General features: G+C 43.4%; 2 protein-coding genes across 5 annotated transcripts in view; both read left to right on the forward strand.

Moving 5' to 3' along the window:
• The window catches only part of LAMB1 (laminin subunit beta 1), a 164,675-nt gene that overhangs the window by 47,431 nt on the left and 95,521 nt on the right, over positions 1-21,723 (forward strand). The gene's annotated exons all lie outside the window — the stretch shown is intronic.
• LAMB4 (laminin subunit beta 4) overlaps positions 1-21,723 on the forward strand; it is a 66,301-nt gene that overhangs the window by 24,021 nt on the left and 20,557 nt on the right. For 3 of the 4 annotated variants that reach the window (XM_083701264.1, XM_083701265.1, XM_083701263.1), the window contains 17 exons: positions 1,437-1,625; positions 2,351-2,414; positions 3,435-3,649; positions 5,304-5,424; positions 5,709-5,897; positions 7,253-7,432; positions 8,223-8,332; positions 8,998-9,077; positions 9,374-9,524; positions 11,462-11,593; positions 13,348-13,533; positions 14,761-14,882; positions 16,201-16,321; positions 16,727-16,904; positions 18,460-18,603; positions 19,421-19,652; positions 21,123-21,280. In XM_083701264.1, the coding sequence (XP_083557390.1) occupies positions 1,437-1,625; positions 2,351-2,414; positions 3,435-3,649; positions 5,304-5,424; positions 5,709-5,897; positions 7,253-7,432; positions 8,223-8,332; positions 8,998-9,077; positions 9,374-9,524; positions 11,462-11,593; positions 13,348-13,533; positions 14,761-14,882; positions 16,201-16,321; positions 16,727-16,904; positions 18,460-18,603; positions 19,421-19,652; positions 21,123-21,280 (2,572 nt within the window). Of the gene's footprint in view, positions 1-1,436; positions 1,626-2,350; positions 2,415-3,434; positions 3,650-5,303; positions 5,435-5,708; positions 5,898-7,252; positions 7,433-8,222; positions 8,333-8,997; positions 9,078-9,373; positions 9,525-11,461; positions 11,594-13,347; positions 13,534-14,760; positions 14,883-16,200; positions 16,322-16,726; positions 16,905-18,459; positions 18,604-19,420; positions 19,653-21,122; positions 21,281-21,723 lie in introns of those variants that run through there. The other variant, XM_083701266.1, reaches the window with a different exon arrangement.

The following is a 21,723-nucleotide window of genomic DNA, read 5'->3' on the forward strand; positions in this document are numbered from 1 at the left end:
ACCGAGGTTGTGGGTGCAACAACGGAATGTCTAGGTGTGCTTTTTTATAACAAGAATACGGTGCTGAAAATGAATGCAGCTAAAATTTTGTTCATTTTTCACACAGTCTAGTCTTTCCCCTGCCCACCCCACTAATATTCTTAAGAGGGTCTCTCCTCCAGTCTTCAGACAGGAGCTGGAAGTGGGGAAGCAGAAAAAGGTCCTTTTCCCCTTCCACTCTACAGTTTTAATTGGAAATCTTAGGCGCCTTATGGAACATATTCTATCTATATTGGACCAATCCCACTGGTTACAATGGCACTTCCAGACCTAATTTAAAGTGCCGGTGATGAACTTCAAAGCCCTGAAGAGTTTGGGACCCAGTTATTTAAAGACCTCTTTAAATCAACCAACTCATGCCTTAAGATCTGCTTCACAGACCTGCCAACAATGAAAATTAGGCTGGCAGGCACATGGAATAGGGCTTTTTCGCTGTTGAAACCAGAGAAGCCCATCCCTCGATCCTTACAAGTATTGTGAAGACACAACTTTTTCTCATGGCATTCAGTGGTGAACTGTAACCTGAGATGTCGAAATAGTGTTGTGATCTTGTTTCGTATGTTTAAATTACACTGGGCTATCCCCCCTCGCTTTGCTGGTTTTTATTGGTATTAAGAAATAGATGTTTTAAGTGGCTTTGAAATCTGTTTTTATTGTTTGTTTTGATGTGTATTTTGTAACAATTTTGCGAAGAATGTCTGTTGAGATGCAGGTAATGTTAAAAAAAAAATGAAAACCTTGTTCCTGATGAGTTCCAACCATGGGCAGGCTGATAAGCATAATAATAATAATAATAATAATAATAATAATTATTATTATTATTATTATTATTATTATTATTTATATCCCGCCCTTCCCAGCCGAAGCCGGGCTCAGAGTGGCTAACAACAGTAAAATGATACAACATTCTAAAATCATTTCATTATAAAATTAATTCAAATCAGATTAATGGCAGCCATTGTGCTAGAGTTCTGTGAGGATTGCCAAAGGAGAGGGTATTCTTTTTAGTCATTTCAGTGGCTTTTCATCATAGCAGCAATAAATAGGAATTTTATATCTTTTATAAAACACGTTATTTAAAAGAGTCACTTTCACTAACATGAAACCGTTGTTAACACAACTGGGAATTTAAAATTAACATAACGCTTAGATAATTTGAGTTTGGGCATGGAGCTGAGGAACGAAAATCTATCGCTGGGTTGCTTCGCTATCATTTAGCGAATGCTCGAGAAACATTTGTAGTGGCATGTCAGAATCTGAATCCTGCCCAAGATAAGCTCACTATAAATGAGGACACATCTGGGAGTCCACAGATGCAGTTTTCCCCCTGGTGCCACTGAGGACTGAAGTGGTCATTATGGTGGGAGTGATCTGAATTAAGTTTTCTCTCTTCACAGACATTTCGGCCTGCAGCAATGTTGGTGGAGCGCTCCACAGATTATGGTCAAACCTGGAAAGTGTTTAGATATTTTGCACAAGACTGTGCTACTTCTTTCCCTGATATTCCTTCGAGGCCAGCCACCACTGTTGGAGATGTTGTTTGTGACTCAAGATATTCGGATATCGAGCCCTCCACTGAAGGGGAGGTATGCCTGTTCTTTGAGTTCATTTCATCGTAAGGATGAAATGTTTATTTATTATAACATTTATTATAATAAATATTATTATTATTATTATTATTATTATTATTATTATTATTGATAATTATAAATAATAAATAATAATAAATAACTAAATAAATAAATATATTTATTAAATAAACATTATGTCTTAATGTTTATTTTGGCTTCAGTGGTGTAGTCCTTAGCTATGCATTTATTGTATAAGAACATATTCCAGTTACCGTATTTTTCTGTGTGTAAGACGACATATTTTCCTTAGAAATAATAGGCAAAAATTGCAGGTTGTATTATACACGCATAGCAGAGGCGATTGGTGGCAGCAGCCAGTAGGAGATTGGGAGCGGCAATTGGACATGTGATTGGTTGCTGCAGCAAGGCCTGCTGGCGATTTGCTATGGCTGTGGCAATTGGGCATTGGTTTTTGGTGGCTAGTGTACAGACGATTGGTGGCCACGGCGATGTGTGTGGTTTTCACTGACGGGCATGCTGTAGAGCGATTGGCGGCTCAATAACTCTGGGCAGTCTCCCCACCCCCACCCCAAAAAACTGAACAACTCTCCCAATTTTTTTTTGTTGCGGTCCCAAAAAATAGGGGTCATCTTATACATGGGGGCATGTTATACACGGGAAAGTACGGTAAGTCATTTACTTTTACAACGACAGCATAAATCTCCATTGCATTTCTACAGGTTGTTTTTAAAGCTCTGGATCCCAGCTTTGAAATAGACGATCCCTACGCCCCATACATCCAAGGTAGTTTGGCGTTTCACAATGCCTAATTTTTTTTTTTTGCTTTCATACGAAATACTAATGCAGAAATAGCCAAGATCCAGATATTGATGGTCTCGTACTCTGATCATCCCTGACCGCTTGCTAGGCTGCCTGGGGCTGATAGGAGTTGAAGTCCAACAACATCTGGAAGATACCGCCTTGGCTACCCCTAAATGTATACTGTCATGGCAGTCTGCTGCCTTCAGCGAAGATTGACATGCTTACATCTATGGTAGAGCTACTATACTATACTATACTATACTATACTATACTATACTATACTATACTATACTACTATAAAATACTATATTTTAAATGGAAAGGGCCAAAGCTCAGTAGCAATGGATGCTTTACACTGGGTGTGATGAACCTTTAACCTTCCAGATGTTGTTAAACTACAACTCCCATCATCCCTGGCCATTGGTCATGCTTGCTGTGGCTGATGGGAGTTGTAGTTCAGCAACAAGAGGGCCAAATTTTTCCTACACCTGCTTTACACATAGAAAGTACCAAGTTGAATTTTGTGATGGAGCAAGGTAGAAAGGGTGGAGAAGACTCTGGAGGGCCATCTGAAGTATTCAATCTTAGACATGGTGGGGACATATGTCTGACTTGGTATATAAGGCAGCATCGTACATTCACATTGTTAGCAAACTGCATAAATAAAACACAGTTCAGAGAGAAAAGGAAAAAACCCACTTTACTGCGCAAAACTGAGGGGAAAAAACAACGGCATAGAACTTGAGGAGAAAGAAGTAGAGAGGTTTTGCCTTTCTCAGTTCAGACCTTGTACATAGCAGGGAGACAGCCAATCAGAACATGCGCTAGCTCAGCAAAGACCATGCCACTCTGCCTGGTTGCTAAGCAACAGCCCCGCCTCCACCCTCGAATATCAGAATTAACCCTTTAGTCGTACCCTGAATGATCTCTGCTGTTGTGCTTGAATTGCATCAACTCAATGTTGAGGTCAATTAACCAATTATTTCTTGTCCTTGCTCACAGAGCTCATTACCTTAACAAACCTGAGAATAAACTTTACTAAGCTTCACACGCTTGGCGATACTTTACTCGGACAAAAGCGGCGTGATCCTCTGGAAAAATACTACTATGCGCTTTACGAGATGATAGTTCGCGGAAGCTGTTTTTGCAATGGTCACGCCAGCTACTGTGGCCCAGTGCAAAATCTGAGGGGTGATGTTTTCCATGAGCCTGGAATGGTACGTCACAAATCTTCTAATTCTTGACACTTTATTAGAGGCAAAAAGAATCCAGCTTCTGTAAGGTACAGCAGAGATATTCCTAAGAGTAATTAGATCATATTTAGCTAATAGCAGGGAAATGCCACAGCTGTAATTATGCGGATATAATTCAGTTAATAGCCAGTGCTGTGTGTAGACTTGAATTGTTTCTCTATAAATGCAAAAATTCTAAACTTGCCTAGAATAGCTTGTATAAGAAAGAAAGAGCGAGGAAAGTGACCAGTGATTTAAAAATGTAAAAATTATTCCTCTACAAATGCAACCTGCAGCAAAATGTTCCTGCATGAAGTGTTTCTGTTCATGGTGCCAGCCAGCCAGTCACTAATGCCCTCTCCCAACATACTCCATTCCATTAATTAAGTTTTTCTGTTCCCTTCTGTAACGCTACCACTAAAAGTAAGATTGTGTCTGCACTATTCCTTTGAAGCACATTGAAAGCCTATTTCTCTACTCCCCCACCCCCTGCCAAATTCTGAACACTATAATTTTACCCCTCACAGAGATACTATTCCAGCAACCCATAAAATACTACAGTGCCCAGAATCCTTTGAGGGAGAAAATGTGCTTTGAATGTGGTTTAAAAGCATAGCATGTATGAAGCATAAATCAGCATTCTGTGGACCCTGATCATGCTTGGTTTTCATTGGACTGTTTTGGTGTCATCCCTCAACGCCACCATTTTGTACTTCTATAAACCTCAGGGGGGGGGGGGTTTCTCCAACCTTGCTGATAATGACCCTTTTTTGTATGTGTTGATGGTCAGGTCAGATCAGAAGAATCTTTATTTTCATCAGCCACTAGCCATAGCAATAAAGTAAAAAAAAAAAAATGTACTGAAGATAGAGGTAGAAACTTAAGTGTGCAAAATACATTTTGGAGGTTTACATCAATAAGGTGAGCAGTTCCCCTTTTAGCTGCCAGAACTGAGAACTGACTGTGATCCAGCAGAGATCTTGGAATTCCCCAATTACGATACTGCCTATGTGAGTGTAGATTGGACTGATTACCTTAGGAAAAAGTTGCTTTTATAAAAAAGATAAAGATTTGGATAAGAAGCAGTGAACAGTATGCGACAAACGTAACCCACAAGGTTCTTCACCCTGGGAAACCTTCCATTTTTGTGGGCGAGAAAAATTGGCGCAAATCCGAGAGCACTGCTGCTAAATTGCCAAGATCATGTCGCTTGGATAGGGTGTCTCTTGCTCATAAGATGTGTTGTGCAAAACTGGAACACTTCTTTTGAAGCCTATCTGAAGGACCATATCTTTGAGAGAAAAACTCAACAACTTTGGGGGGTAAAATAATAAAAAAACTCAACTTCAATCCTTAAAAAAGGTCAACAACTTTGGTCGGCCCTCACGGCCCTTCACTTCATCAAATCTGGCCCTCTTTGAAAAAGGTTTGGGCACCACTGAGCTAGTCCAACCCCCTCAACGGGGATGGAACCTGCAGCCTTGGTGTTCTCAGCACCACGCTCTAACCAACTGAGCTATGCACACCCAGTTAATTTCTGCAGGACGTGGACGAGAGACATTTCTGTTGAATCCCATTGCAGGAAAGAAAAGCACGGATGATAACTGTGTGTTTTTAATTTGTTGTTGACATGCTGCAGGTCCACGGGAGCTGCCTCTGCGAGCATAACACAGACGGCTTGTCCTGTGAGAGGTGCAAAGATTTCTACAATGATGCTCCCTGGAGGCCAGCCGAAGGATCGCAGGAAAATGCTTGCCAAAGTACCTCAAAGTGATTTACTTCGTTGGTATCAGTCTTGTGAATAGCAGTTGGCCATCGCCGTGCAGTGCTTGGAAGTGCTGTGCATTGATAGGCTGAACTCTCTGTTGAAAGTGCCTTTTGAAAGAGCTATCCACGGTTCCTCATGCAAAGTTATTGAAGCTACAGTAGAATTCAGAGTCTGTTTTTAGCATACTTGGATGAACATACCGTTAAGGGATTGGGTTCGCGGTGTCCCTGTCCCCGTCTACATCATACGTATGCCTGTTTTTGTCTTCTGTTACAGAGTGTGAGTGCAATGGTCATTCTGAAAGCTGCCACTTTGATAGGGCCGTGTACCTTTCTAATAACCGTATCCGTGGTGGGGTATGCGAAGATTGTCAGCATAATACCATGGGGCAGCACTGTGATCGCTGCAAGCTTTTCTTTTATCAAGACCCAGAGAGGACAATTTCGGACCCTCATGCATGTATCCGTAAGTGTGTGACCTTCCCTAGATGATGACCCATAGAGCTGGACCCAGGCCTCAGTTAGTCGAATGCCATTCCTACTGAAAGCAACGATTTACTCGTCCCATTAATCTCAATGGGATCTAAATTCAGTTTGCACAGTCTGGATCCAACTCGTGGCATTTGCTTACAAATCAAGTATTCCGTATCGGTGATCCAAGATGCTAAACAACAGGTTGTACATGACCTGCAAGTTGTACACGAGCTGATTTAGAAAATGTGGGAAATCTGAACTAGATTAGGAATGATCAGGCACATATGCAATGGGAAACACCTCTGCTCTTAAAGATCTTTTAAGATGCAGAGTACCCAAAAATGAGTTATGGGAGAAAGACATAGGACAACATCCCCTCTAGCCATGAGCGGCCAACGCAAGTGGAAAAATTCTAGAGTGGGGCATGGCTCCATCATAACACAGCTTCTTCTATTTGCCCCATATTCTAGTGCCGCTTCTGCAGTGGAGAGCCTTTTCTGCCATTTGTGTTACAAAGAGCTGCGATCTTCCAGGGTTCTTCATTGCACATGGATCCTCCATAAATAGAAAAGGCTCCCTGCTACAGAACACAGGTAAACTGGAAGGAGCTGTGCAATGGAAGAAGCTAAAGATGCATTCTCATCCCATCTCTGTACTTATATTGCTCCTTTGTGGCTGTATTGCCTGAATAGGGCTCCTCTTTCCTTAAGACAACAAGGTAGGCCCTAAACATGGCCCATGTATTTCATTCCACACTCAATCTTTTTTTCTGGCAAATTATCCCTGTTTCATCATATTCATCCTGTTTGGATTTGGAGGTCTGACTCCACAGGAGTATAAAAATGTGTACAATTTGCACTCCTCGTAATTGTGTTGTTTTGTATTCTCTTACAATCAATGAGTCGACTGCTCTGTGATACAGTGGTACCTCAGGTTACATAGGCTTCAGGTTACATACGCTTCAGGTTACATACTCCGCTAACCCAGAAATAGTGCTTCAGGTTAAGAACTTTGCTTCAGGATGAGAACAGAAATCATGCTTCGGCTGCGCAGCAGCAGCAGGAGGCCCTATTACCTAAAGTGGTGCTTCAGGTTAAGAACAGTTTCAGATTAAGTATGGACCTCCGGAACGAATTAAGTACTTAACCTGAGGTACAACTATATTAGTTTCAGACCCTTTCCCTAGGCAAATGTATATTAAATTTGAGCTTTTCACTAAAAGGGTATAGGGGTGAGTTTAGCCGTATCAAGGCTGACTATTGCAATGACTCGCTAACATTTCCGGCCTGTGAATGCTTCCATTTAACTGCTTTCCACTTACATCTGTGACTGCCTATCTGTCCATAGCTTGTGAATGTGACCCTGAAGGAACATTGTACAATGGGCTGTGCGAGGATCGTACAGACCCATTTCTTGGAACCATTGCTGGCCAATGCCACTGCAAAGAAAACGTCGAAGGAGTTCATTGTGACAAGTGCAAGCCAAACTACTATGGGCTGAGTGGAAGTGATCCTCTGGGCTGTCAGCGTACGTTTTTCTTTCTTTCTTTCTCCTCCTCCTCCTCCCCATTAAAGGCTTTGAGTATCAGAACACACCTGCCTTAAAACTGTGGCTCAGTCTGTACGTCACATTAAGCCGTAGTTTGGAACAAACCTTGGTTCAAGGTTTGGCAAATGGAAGCATGCTAGTGAACACTGCTCTAAAGTTCACGTAGTACTTCTCCCCTGCTCCTGCAGGAGAAACGCAAACTGCAAGCCCAGGTCAAGGCAATGTGAGAAGCCAGACTCTTGCTTGTTTCATTGTGGTGTAGCAGGAGCACCACATGAACACACTAGTATGCAGCTCGTTCGCATTAAACTATGGCTTGCTGCAAACTATGGTTTAACCAGGCCATAATCACTTCATTCGTTCAGTACTGCAACCAAGGGATTGTAGAACTTTTTTTCCCCCTTAAAGCAAAAGCTGTATTATAAAACTCAGAGGAAATGAAGGGGGGAAAGGATCTTTTACTTCCCCTAGCTGTGCATTTTACCCTAGCTGCCAATTGCAAAAGTGTCAGAAATACATAACAAATGGAAGTCCATTGTATTCCATGGCTTTTTCAGAACTATATATTGTTATGCACACCCGTTTCTTGAGTGGTAAGAGAGGTCAGGTGTCCTGCCAGCACATCCCTTGGGATTTGTGTCCCTGGAATGAAGGTTGCTGGAGGCAGATGGTGTTTTCCGCCTTAGAAGGTTTATTTCTACTGAGGGCTCATCCCGGCTGCATGTGAAGGGAGCCTCACGGAGATGGCGATTCTTTTGTGTCCTTTCAGCCTGCAGCTGCAACCCTTCAGGAAGCTTGACTTTCTCTGCTTGCAACCCAGTGACTGGAGAGTGTCTGTGCCAGCGGTTTGCCACTGGGCAACATTGCGAGGAATGCCCTGTAGGTACCTGCGAGAGGTTCGGAGACAGATACCGCAGTATTCTGCGTTGACAAAAGTTCCCGTGGGTTTGTCTTTTAGCTTTTGAAAAGTCTCTTCTGCTGTGGAAGTGATGAAGCAAAGGTCAAAGTGGCAATCCTTGGTATTCAGCTGAGAATTCTTTGTCTTTTACAAATTGCTAAGGAAACAGGGATCAGAGTTAGAGTACTGCCATAGGGAGAACCCAAGAAACATGGCTTGCTGCTGGATTACAGGCCCAGGAAAAGCCCATCTGTGTTTTGCGCCTGCCACTTTTGGAGAGGGTGGGAGTCCGATCTAGGACTGAAAGCAGGGAAATTCAACCCAACTCTCTACTTAGCCTGTTTCCATTTTTGAAGCAGGGTCCTCCCACCTGCACCCCTTTCCATGTTAATCTGTTCATACACTCAATGTTCCTTAGCAGGTGTAGGGAACCTATGACTCTCCAGATACTGCTGGGCTTCATTTTCCATCTTTCAGCCCTATTGGCCATACTGGCTGGAGCTTATGGAAGTTGGAGCCCGATGAGATCTGAAGGGCCACAGGTTCCCGATCTCCGGAGAATGGAACGGAATCAAAAGGTTCAGTAAGTAAAACGGTTTTTAATGTCAAATGGGGTTAACCGGTTTCCATTTTTATTTTACTGCAGGAAGGATACTGGGGCCTTGGGAGCAATCTACACGGATGTTCTCCCTGTGGCTGTGACATTGGTGGTGCCCACAATAACTTGTAAGTCTATGAATTCCTGTTTCAAATGCTTCATTTAACATCTAAGAAATGTTGCGCCACAAACTCCCACTGAAAGTGGTGCAGATTTTTGCCCTTCTTTCCTTTGCCACTAGAGTCATTGGAAATGGCAAGAGTGGATTTATGGATTAGATTCAAGCATTAGTGCAACAGGCTACTAGCTGTATTGGGGAGACTCCAATAATACAAACATAAAGAAAGAATGTATTGTGATGTATAGCATCTGTCTATGGTTGTGCAGTTTTTGTACTGTTTCGTCTTCCTCTCTTTTCTGCTAGGTGTGCCCCTACTAATGGTCAGTGTGAGTGCCTTCCGAACATCGTGGGCCGTCAGTGTTCTGAGCCAGCCCCAGGCTACTTCTTCTTACCTTTGGACTATTATATATATGAAGCCGAAGACTCGATGCCACTCCCAGGATCTTCACCTTTGGTATTTTATTTGGCGTTACTTCCCATATTCATATTCATAGAGGACGCGGGTGGTCTAAACTACTGTTGGGCTTGCTGATCAGAAGGTCGGCAGTTCAAACCCCAGCAACAGGGTGAGCTCCTGTTGCTCGGTCCCAGCTCCTGCCAGCCTAGCAGTTCAAAAGCATGCCAAAAGAGCAAGTAGATAAATAGCTACCACTCCGGCAGGAAGGTAAACGCCGTTTCCATGCACTGCTCTGGTTCGCCAGAAGCAGCTCAGTGATGCTGGCCACATGACCCGAAAAACTGTCTGCGGACAAACGTTGGCTCCCTCGGCCAGTAAAGTGAGATGAGCGCCGCGACCCCAGTCGTTTGTGACTGGACAACTGTCAGGGGTCCTTTACCTTTACCTTTCCCATATTCAAAGTGCAGTTGTGGTAATATAGATCAAACCTAAAGAGGGGAGTCAGAGCAGAAACAGAAGTGAGAGGGGAAGTAGGAAAGATGTTGATCGAATGGTTGTATACAGTGGTGCCTCGCAAGACGAAAAGAATCCGTTCCGCGAGTCTCTTTGTCTAGCGGTTTTTTCGTCTTGCGAAGCAACCCTATTAGCGGCTCAGCGGATTAGTGCTATTAGTGGTTTAGCGGCTATTAAAGGCTTAGCTGCTAAACGGCTATTAGCGGCTTAGCGGCTTAGAAAAAGGGGGGGGAGCGAAAAAAATCGCAAGACTCGCAAGATGTTTTCGTCTTGCGAAGCAAGCCCATAGGGAAATTCGTCTTGCGAAGCGCATCGAAAAACGGAAAACCCTTTCGTCTAGCGGGTTTTTCGTCTTGCGAGACATTCGTCTTGTGGGGCACCACTGTATTTTAATTCATGTTATTTACAATATTTATAGACGATGTTACCGCAAAAATCTGTCTGTGTATGGGATGTAGTAAGATGTACTTTTAAGCACGGTTGTGTTTCTGTTAGTTAGTTAGTTAGTTAGTCTCTTTATCTTGTCCAGGGCAACCCAAAGCGACTTATAACCAACCAAACAGACAGACAGAAAACCTCACACAAGATACATTAAAACCAAGGGGAAAGGAAATACATTAGAAACATCCCACACACTTCTAAATGGTCATAGATAGGTAAAGGCCAAAGACCTGGTTACAGAGGAGAGTTTTTGCCTGATGCCTAAATATAAATGATGTTGGTGCCACTGCAGAAAAGGCCCTTTTCTCATGTTGCCATCCTCCAGACCTTTTGAGGGGGCACATGAATAAGGGCCTGAGAGGATGATCGCAGGGTCAGTTCACATGGAGAGAGGAGGTCCTTGAGGTACTGCAGTCCTGAGCCATTTAAGGCTTTATGGGTCAATACCAGCTCTCTGAATTGGGCTTAGAAACTAATTGGCAGCCAGTGCAGTTGGCCAGGATTGGCATTATATGCTCAGATTGTCTTGCCCTGGTGAGCAACCTGCATGCTGGAATCTGGCAGTGGACAGAAGGTAGATCTGGATCTACTGGTAAATCTCTGGGTGACTGGCAATAAATAGGCAAGTATTATTTCTTTTCTTTTACTCCCAATTGTTTAACAATAGAAACAGCACAATTATCCACCCAGTACCTCTCCCCTAAAGTTATAAAACTTCATAGCTAATCAGTAGTTGTGCCCACTTCTTATTTTTCTCTTTTTATTCCCTTCCTTAATTAACATGATTACGGTTTAAAAATTAGAAGTTTGGTTTTCTTGGATTTAGATCCCCACCCCAAGTTAAGCAGAGTTCTCTTTGTAGGTAGGTTAGTAGTACAATGTTCCTGGACATTGAGAATAATATATGGTTTAGCCTATTAATTATGCAGATTCATTACTTTCCTAGTTGTCCATTGTTTGATTGTGTTTGTGTGTCAACTAAAAAACCAAAGAAAACCAGCATTTTGACACTTCCACCACTTAAAACACCTGTTTATAAGGTTCAGCCCACAGCTTTACCATGGTGTGATGTCTATTTTCGGCAACAAGGTTATGATTTCAAAATTGAAAATGGAAAGATCGTATTGAACAGAAACAAGAAACGAGGCATAAGAAAAGCAGCCGTTGGACAGGTAACACGAATGTCCCATTAATTGGTTTGTAAGGGATTTCAAGGAAGGGAAACCCATCTCTTAAATGGGTCGGATCCTTGGAGAACTGTAATATATGTGCCTTATTTGAGTCACTTCACATTATCTGTAGCTTATGGCTTGTGCAAAACAATGAGTAACCTCTTAGGTTATTGGTGAGAGGATTTGAGAATTTACTGACGCTTGGTTTGTATGTATAAAGTTCCGCATTCAATCCCTGGATCTCTGGAAGGAGGCCTAGGAGCCTGTAGATCTTTCAGTATTGTGAGTCAAGATTGTCATTTTTTGGTTAGATGGACCATTGGTCTGATTTGTGTGCATAATTTTCTCATATTTTCAGTCTTCATGAATGCGACATTCCTGTAATCCATTCCAATCCTATGCAGTTATTCCCCCTCCCCGCCAAGCAAGGCTTCAGAATGCTGTTAACATTTCCAAAAGACATAAGATAGCTCAAAGAAATGTAATTAATCTGGTCATAATGCACTGACATGTTGGCCTGAAATACTAAGATATCAAGGGTGTAAAGTAAAATTTAAAAAACTATTCATGTTCTGCATAGTTCACACATATTCCTGATTATGTGTTATTCTGCTGAGATATAAGGAATACTGCTGATAACCTGGATGGAGATAGTAGCCAGGTTTCTGCAACACTCAGTGAGTATAGTCGTACCTTGGATCCCGAACGCCGTTTTGGCTCCCGAATGCCGCAAACCCGGAAGTGAGTGTTCCAGTTTGCAAACATTTTTTGGAACCCAAACATTCGACGGGGCTGCTGCGGCTTCCAGTTGGCTGCAGGAGTTTCCTGCAGTCAATCAGAAGCTGTGCCTTGGTTTCCGAACGTTTTGGAAGTCAAACGGACTTCCGGAACAGATTCTGTTCGACTTCCAAGGTACGACTGTATTTGTGAATGCTATACAACATTAACTTAACTGTTAGATGCAAGTGGTGTTTTTTTAATGAGTGGTGTTTATTTGCATTGAACACTACTGGAATATTGTACATATGCCAATAAAGGTTTGTCGAAACAAACGAGGATATGGAATCCATGTTCCTCATCCATTTAGGTTTAGGTGGAGGCAGAACCCCTGCTCATCTTTGCCACCCCTCTCATTTGTTTTGTCTACCTATACTCAGTAGTGGTTGGTGCTCACTGAGAATGGTGGAACAGAAGGCAGGGAGGCCAACAATAGCCAGTGGAAGGCACAGCCCACTGACTTTGTCCCCCATCACCTTCCCTGCTGAGTGCTATAAAGGCAACATTGACCCTAAGGTGGACACTGTCAGGCTGAGCCATTCCCTGGACTATGGCTGGATCTACATTGATCTTCTAAAACGTTTTATTTATTTATGCTTAAAACATTTAATGCAGTTTCCCATTGGTGGTGGCTCACTGCTCTGCAACGCCCTCTGGTGTCACATTTTAATAACACATTTTTAACGTTATAAACTTAGAGTGTAGATCCGCCCTGATTGTAAGAAGGCCCTAGGGGCCTAACTTCAATTATTCATACTGTGTTGAACTTGAAGCTGGCCTAACTCATCTTCCCTTTTCACAAAGGACTTATGGGACTGGCAGGGACCTTCTACTCAATAATAGGCTTTGAAGAGGGGAAATGCAAGAGTTCATGGCTACCCTGGCTAAGAGTGTGTGTAGTTCTACACCTAGCAAGACAGGATTCATTTTGCTTCCTGAATAAATGTGATATTTAAAACGCAAATCTATCCTTTCAGGATTCAATTCTGTTTGGCAGGAACCCTGCTCTGGATGTTGTTATTAGAGAGTCTGTTCCTGGAAAACCTGTGACATGGTCAGGGCCGGGTTTTGCACGGGTTCAGAATGGAGCGGGGTTAAGATTTACCATCAACAACATCCCTTTCCTGATGGATTTTAATATCATCATTCGCTATGAGCCAGAGGTAATTCTTACACTTTTTTCACGATGGTTTCAACTCGTATTCGAATCCTCAAAAAAGAGCAAAGACTTCAAAGTAAAGCAAGATATGGACCATACGTATTAAAATTGTGTATGTGGAATATATTGAACAAAACCCCACACAACTTACCCTGATCTTCAGATTTATCTTTGTCATGTTAATAGTCACCACTACATGCCTTTCCCTCATTAGTTTTGTGGTGCGAACATTTCTCAGCGTATGAAAATCGTAGAACTGTAGATGCAGACACAGCATAATGCCGAAATCTTAGGATCTGTGTTTGTATGGATGCCATGTATGTGTATTGCAGAAGGGGATTACCGTATTTTTTGCTCTATAAGACGCACCAGTTTTTGGAGGAGGAAAACAAGGAAAACAAGGGAAAAAAATATTCTGATAGATAGATGATAGATAGATAGATAGATAGATAGATAGATAGATAGATAGATTGTGGCCATTGGCCCATATCGAAAACAAGACATCAAAATTTATCCATAAACAATACAATTCAAACAGTTCCAAGTTAAAACACCCATATAAACCAATTTTACTTCAGTTAAGTAAACACTATACACAATAAGCTCCCTCTATGTAAACTGCAATTCAAATCCATCAGATTTTGGGGGGTATGCGTCTTAGTTCTGGCACTTATTGATGGTTCTTAAGTTTAGCTAAGCTGTCAGAGTCATACAGTGATCCATTTCTCCTCTTTAGAAATAAAACATTAATCAGGTATCTAGCGACTGCAAGGGATCTACTTGTATCTTCGTCGTTTAATAAGTATATTATTTGGGCTTCCTGAGGTCCGTCAGCAATTCTCGATAAATATGGGGCCAGAAACTTGGACCGTGAAGCCGAATGTAATAGACAACAGAAGATTATATGTGAAAGCAGCAATCCCTCTTGCTGTTCTGGCTTCTGGGATAGCTGCGCAGCCTGCATTCGCTCCATAAGACGCACACACGTTTCCCCTTACTTTTTAGGAGGGAAAAAGTGAGTATTATAGAGCAAAAAATGCAGTAGTTGTCACCGACTATTTACAAGTGTAATTTTTTTGGTGGAACAAGAGCATTTGTGCAACCCTTTTTGGATTTCCTTCTTCCCTGGTCAGATAAACTTAAGATGTTCTTGTTTACAGGCACGGAAAGAATCAAGCATGTTTCAGCTTTGTATGAAAACCACCTTATTTTTTTCTTCCCAAACACACAGACTTTAGAAGACTGGACAGCAAGCATTGCTGTAAAGACTTCAGGTTCTAGAGGAAACGAACACTGTGGGAAAACAGCAGCCCTGCAAGAGCCACACTCACTTGCTCTACCATTTACATCAAGGTTTGTATATTGCGTGGACAGGTGGAGTCCTCCTGACCCCAGGCGACCCCCGAGCAGAATAAAGACTCAAGACAATGTGCTATGGGATTAAAATTGGCCGCAACTTTATTAAGTATTAGGTGTAGGGAGACCCTGGCTCAGGCATTGGGCGTTTGTCCTTTCCAGTCCCCAGCCGGGGATCTGGGAGACATCAGTATTATCCAGAATGTGTGGGGATTGGGCTGGCTCTGGAGAACATCTGTTCAAGCAGAGAGCCCGCCCCCCGTTTCGCCACCATCGCAGGTGAGAGCAATGACAACCTCTCGGCGTATGGCCAATGCCTGCCCTCAAGACCCCTTTAATTGGGAACCCTGGGATCACCACAGCAAGGGGGGGCATGGGTCGCCGCTTCACACACCCCCCCCATTTAGGAAGATAGACCGCCCAAGGCCTGAAACCGCCACCCGAGTCCACAAAATTGCGGTCTCGCCGCTAAGACTACCTACACCTGAAAAGGCCCTTTGCCATCCAACATCAATTCCAAAAGGCCATGCCTAATGTCACCTTGCCAACAAAGGTCCGTATAGTTAAAGCTATGGTTTTCCCAGTAGTGATGTATGGAAGTGAGAGCTTGGACCATAAAGAAGGCTGATCGCCAAAGAATTGATGCTTTTGAATTATGGTGCTGGAGGAGACTCTTGAGAGTCCCATGGACTGCAAGAAGATCAAACCTCTCCGTTCTGAAGGAATTCAGCCCTAAGTGCTCACTGGAAGGACAGATCCTGAAGCTGACGCTCCAATACTTTGGCCACCTCATGAGAAGAGAAGACTCCCTGGAAAAGACCCTGATGTTGGGAAAGATGGAGGGCACAAGGAGAAGGGGGCGACAGAGGACGAGATCGTTGGACAGTGTTCTCGAAGCCACCGGCATGAGTTTGACCAAACTGCGGGAGGCAGTGGAAGACAGGAGTGCCTGGCGTGCTCTGGTCCATGGGGTCACGAAGAGTCGGACACGACTAAACAACAACAAATGTTGAGTTCCTTCCTGTAGATTTGGATGCTGGGATGCTTCAAGATCCAGGGGGGCTGCGCGTGACCACGCAAAAGGCACCCCCCATTTGATGTGGGGAGCGATCATTATCTGTTTGTTTCTTCAAAGAATATATATTTGGGGAGAAACCCAAGAGGAAGCCATCCTTTCCCCTTATGTCTTCCAACACTTGGTCATTTCTGTTCTGTTACTCATGCACACAAATAGCTCCAGCAAATGAGCATCATAAAACCTTGGCGAAAAGAATGACAGAATTCTTTAATTTGTTTTGACTTTTCCATTAAACAGAATGGAGCTGCTCCCTGCTGCTGTATGCTTCGAACCAGGAACAGAATATTTTGTAGATGTCTATTTTTCCAAGTCTTCTGCCTCTGGTCCAGGGACCCGGTCATCCATATTGGTTGATTCAGTAAGTATCTGTGCTGCATAGCAACTTTTCTTTTGTGTTTGATCACCTTTTCTTGGGACGTTGGTTGGTTCATCCATCTGTCTACCCGTTCCCTTACTTATATCCTACCTGTCAGGTGGCCAGCAACCGCCATTACAGACATTAATCAATAAAACGGATAGGGCATCGCTGATTTTGTAGGCTGTGTGCCTTTAAGACAGTGGGGAGTGTAAGTGACTAAAGGAAGGCAGACTGGAAAAGGAAGGAGGAAGCAATTCAAGGTTGCTTAGGCCAAGAATAATAATAACTCCAGTGTAAAAATATATTATTAATCCAATTCAACTGTTAAAAGGGACCCCCCCCTGCCCTGAACTATACTTCTCTGTGCAGTTGTTTAAAACTTCTTTGCTTTTGTCCATTTTGAAGCTTGGACTTATTCCTAGAATCAGTTCAGTGGAAAACTTTTGCGACAAATCTGATTTAGAAGAGTACCAGCAGTATCACTGCATTGAAATAGCTTCAGAAATTGGACCGCATATCCTACCAGAAGCATGTGAAAAACTAATAGCAAGTCTGTCTGCCCGTATTCACAATGGAGCAGTTTGTAAGTATCTATACTCTTCCTGTTTTTTCATGCTGCCAGAAGCAAAAGTGAAAGTAACTTTTGTTGTTCTGACTTTTAAAATAAACTTAAAAATTTAAGAGACACTAAAGCTGTTTTCCATGTTATTAATTGTGCGCCATTGAAAGGTGTTTGCAAATGGTACAAAAATTCAACAGCCTGTTTCTTGCTGGGTAGGATACCACAGTATATAGCAGAGTTCTGTAATGTACTGGCTTTTGGTTTGACCATTTGCTGTTTCCTTTCACAAAGCATGAGGTTTGCAGTACAAAACAGTACAACACGATTGCAAAGGTTTGGCACCAGTTTGGAGGGAATCAGACAATCTTGGGTTTTGGAGGGATACCTGTGGCCTGTGGTCACTTAGGGATTTACTTTTGGGGGTTTGTGCATGGTTTGTGATACAAAACGATTGCAAAACTTTGCCCCCAGTTTGGAGTGAATCAGACAATGTTTGGTTTGGGGGTGGGAGACCTGTGGCCGCTGGTTTGAGTATCAATCACTCAGTTTGGTAGGCAATACACAATGTGGGGTTTGCAGTACAAAACTATTGCAAAAGTTTGGCGTGAATCGGACAATGTTGGGAGTTAGGGGGTTAACCTCGGTTTGAATTGCCCATTACTCAGTTTGCAGGGGACAGTACAAAATGAGTACAAAACTTTGGCACCAGTTTGGAGGGGATCCCAAATTCTAGGGTTCATAGTTAATAAAGCTGGACTGAGAGGTGAAGGCAGTGTCACAGGCTGGTCTTCAAGACAAGAGAAGCATCTTCCATCCCTGCCATCCATTAAGGGGAAGCAGTGCTAAAGATGCCAACACTTGCACAGTGACATCAATATGGAAAAGAAGCCAGATCTTTACAGTAGCAGCTTCTGCCTTTGCTTCCTAATCTGATAAAGCTCAGCATTGGCTGTCCCTACTTGTTAATTGAAGGAAGTCCAAAAGAAAGCATTCCAAAGCATGCTTTTTCAAATACATTTTCACCTTATCTAAGATCAGAACAGTCTCGGTTGGCTTTCCTGCTACAGTGGTGCCTCGCAAGACGAAAATAATCCATTATGCGAGTCTCTTCGTCTAGCGGTTTTTTCGTCTTGCAAAGCAACCCTATTAGCGGCATAGCGGATTAGCGCTATTAGCTGTTTAGCGGCTTAGCAGCTATTAAAGGCTTAGCGGCTTAGCGGCTAAAAGGCTATTAGCGGCTTAGCAGCTTAGAAAAAGGGGGGGGAGCGAAAAAAATCGCAAGACACGCAAGACGTTTTCGTCTTGCGAAGCATGCCCATAGGGAAATTCGTCTTGCGAAGCGCATCGAAAAACGGAAAACCCTTTTGTCTAGCGGGTTTTTTGTCTTGCGAGGCATTCGTCTTGTGGGGCACCACTGTATTTGGTTTTTTAAAAAAATATTCAGGTTTTGTTGTTGGTATTTGACCTTTTGATTTACTACCCTGAAGAAGAGGAGAGTGTAAATAATTTAAATTAATAAATGCAGAGTTTGGTTGCAATCATGTGTTTGTATGAGAAAGCATGTTTCTGTTAAAAGCCTGCAGGTGCCACCCACAAGGGTCAATAAACTCTAACTGCGAGAAACTTGGAGGTCAATGTCAATGCAAACCAAATGTCATGGGGCGCTGTTGTGATAAATGCTCAGCCGGAAGCCATAGTTTTGGGTCTCAAGGTTGTCTTTGTAAGTACCGATTGCCACTTGCTTTCAGTTGTGGTTTGTTTGTTTGTTTGTTTGTTTGTTGTTTGTTTTGTGCTTTTAAAATTTTAAGCTATTTCCTTTTTAAAAAACAACCATGTTTAAGTCATGTGGGCAGACTTTTGTTTTCCTTGAACCTGGGAAACCCAAACTGAAATCTCCTGATGAATGTGAACACTCTGAGTGGTCTTAAAGGTAAAGGTAAAGGTACCCCTGCCCGTACGGGCCAGTCTTGACAGACTCTGGGGTTGTGCGCCCATCTCACTCAAGAGGTCAGGGGCCAGCGCTGTCCGGAGACACTTCCGGGTCACGTGGCCAGCGTGACATCGCTGCTCTGGCGAGCCAGAGCCGCACACGGAAACGCCGTTTACCTTCCCGCTGGTAAGCGGTCCCTATTTATCTACTTGCACCCGGAGGTGCTTTCGAACTGCTAGGTTGGCAGGCGCTGGGACCGAGCAGCGGGAGCGCACCCCGCCGCAGGGATTCGAACCGCCGACCTTTCGATCGGCAAGTCCTAGGCGCTGAGGCTTTAACCCACAGTGCCACCTGCGTCCTGCTTGAGTGGTCTTAGGCAAGTCATTATTTCACATCAAACATTCCTCATCTGTAAAATGGGAATAAGGCTGACTAGTCTTGCATTGCCCTCTATGAGAATGGGTATGGACTGTTGATCATATGGTCAACAAAGAGCAAGAGACTTCTATCTATACAGAGATCGTGGTCATGTCACATTAAGGGCTTTATATTAAGATAACGCAACAATTTGTCATGTAACTGTCATCTCTGCTTCTTTTCCATCAAGCGTGTGACTGCCATCCTCAAGGATCCGTGAGTGCTCTGTGTGACCAGGTGACAGGGCAATGTTCATGCCGGCCAGAAACAGATGGCCGACAGTGCAGTCGATGCCTGGCTGGGTATTTTGGATTTCCCCATTGCCGGCCTTGCCCTTGCAATGGCTTTGCAGAACTGTGTGACGCTCAGACTGGAGCATGCTTGGACTGCAGAGGGTTTACAGCTGGAGCCAACTGTGAAAGGTATGGGTGGGTGGACACTGAGAAGATGCAAATTTAATGCACATCTTTAAGTGGCAGGGATAGAAAATAGCAGAGATGGGGGTTTTGGTGGGGGGGGGGGGCAAATAATTTTAATGGGTGGACTTGATGGCCATAGCAGTGCAGACCAACTTTACATTTCCCACGATGGCTTTTGTGCTGCCATTGTGCATGCACACATTTATTTTTTATTTGTAAATGCACACACATATTTTTATTTATTTATTAAATTTATATGCCGCCCTATACCCAGAGGTCTCAGGGCATTTCACAGAACAAGATCAACATATAAAACCACAATATGTATAATCAAAATAAGAACAACAATCTAATAACAACCTCCCCCAAAGAGCTACGTTTTAAAAGAGCATAGGATTTCAATCAGATCAACCAAAGGCCTGGTTAAAAAGGAACGTTTTTGCCTGGTGCGTAAAGGTGTCTGATGAAGGCGCCAGACAAAATTCCCTGGGGAGAGCATTCCACAGACAGGGAGCCACTGCAGAGAAGGCCCCGTTCTTGTGTTGCCACCCTCCGGACCTCTCAAGGAGGAGGCACACAAAGAAGGGCCTCAGAAGATGATCTCAGGCTCCAGGTGGGTTCATATGGAAAGAGGCAGTTCTTGGGGTATTGCAGTCCTGAGCCATTTAAGGATTTATAGTTCAAAACCAGCACTTTGAATTGGGCCCAGAAACTAATTGGTAGCCAGTGCAGTTGGACCAGGATCGGTGTAATATGCTCAAACTGTCTTGCTCCGGTAAGCAACCTGGCCGCTGAATTCTGCACTAGCTGAAGTTTCTGAGGCAGTCCTACGTATAACGCATTGCAGTAATCTAACCTTGAAGTTACCAGAGCAGAGGCAACAGTAGTTAGGCTATCCCTGCCCAGATAGGGGCGTAGCTGAGCCACATGCTCATACATAGGCAGTGGGTCCACTCCATCAGTTACGTCAGTAATGCCACAGCCACAAAACAAGGAAAGGCGAACCGTTGCTGGGGTTTTTTATGGAATAGAAACCCTGCGTGCTACTTTCAGGTTCAGAGGCCGTATGAATCATAGCAAGAGAAGGCTGGTTGCAATCTTACCAGACGATTGGCCACTCTGAGAAAAGAATGCTGGGCTAAGTTTGCCTTTTGGCAAAATCCAAAAGTTCTTCTTAAGTTCTTGCCTTCTTCTGATGCCATTTTGAAATAGGTTCATAAGAACGTAAGAAGGGCCTGCTGGACCAAGCCAATGGGCCATGTAGTCCAGCAGCCTGTTTTCATCTTGGCCAACCATATGCCCGTGGGAAATCCGCAAGCAGGATTCGAGCGCAAGGGAACTCTCCCATTCTGTGGTTTCCAGGACCTGGTATTCAAAACATTACTGCCTCGAACCTTGGAAGAAGATCATAGCCATCAAAGGCAAGGAGCCTTCAATAGCCTTATTCTCCATATTCACTGTTCTTTTTGGCAGATGTGTAGATGGTTATTATGGAAACCCTCTCAAAGGAGAGCCATGCCATCCATGCATGTGCCCAGACGCTCCAACAAGCAGTAGGTACTTTGCCCATTCCTGTTACCAAGATCCTTGGACTTTGCTATTAGTCTGCAACTGTCTTGTGGGCTATTCAGGTAGGAAACTTGACATCTTCATGAGTTTCACAATTTCTGCTTTATGTTGTCAGAGACTGAGGAAAAATCACAATCTATTCTAACTTTGTCTATTTGTCTGTATCCCTTTTTTTAAAAAAAAAAAAAGTTTGTGTTGTGGCATATAGGGTAGAAGGACATGGTTTGGCCCAAACTCCCAAAATATAGGCCAGATTGGGAGGCCTGGTGGACCACAGGCTAAAGGGTCCCAAGTACTGATGGAGGAACTAAAAAGATGCAGTATTCAGTGAAGTCTCTAGGTTTGGGGGCAGTGACATTTAAGACTGCAGTCCTATACAACTCTTGCTGAACTCACTTCTGAGTTCAGCATAGGAAGGCACGGTTAAGTTCCTTCCAAGTATGGTAGTGGAGAACCCATTTTTAAAAGTTTGAGAAACACTAGCACAAGTATTTCCAAATATTTA

The sequence above is a fragment of the Podarcis gaigeae genome (assembly GCF_964106915.1).
Source record: "Podarcis gaigeae genome assembly, chromosome: 10".
NCBI lineage: Eukaryota > Metazoa > Chordata > Lepidosauria > Squamata > Lacertidae > Podarcis > Podarcis gaigeae.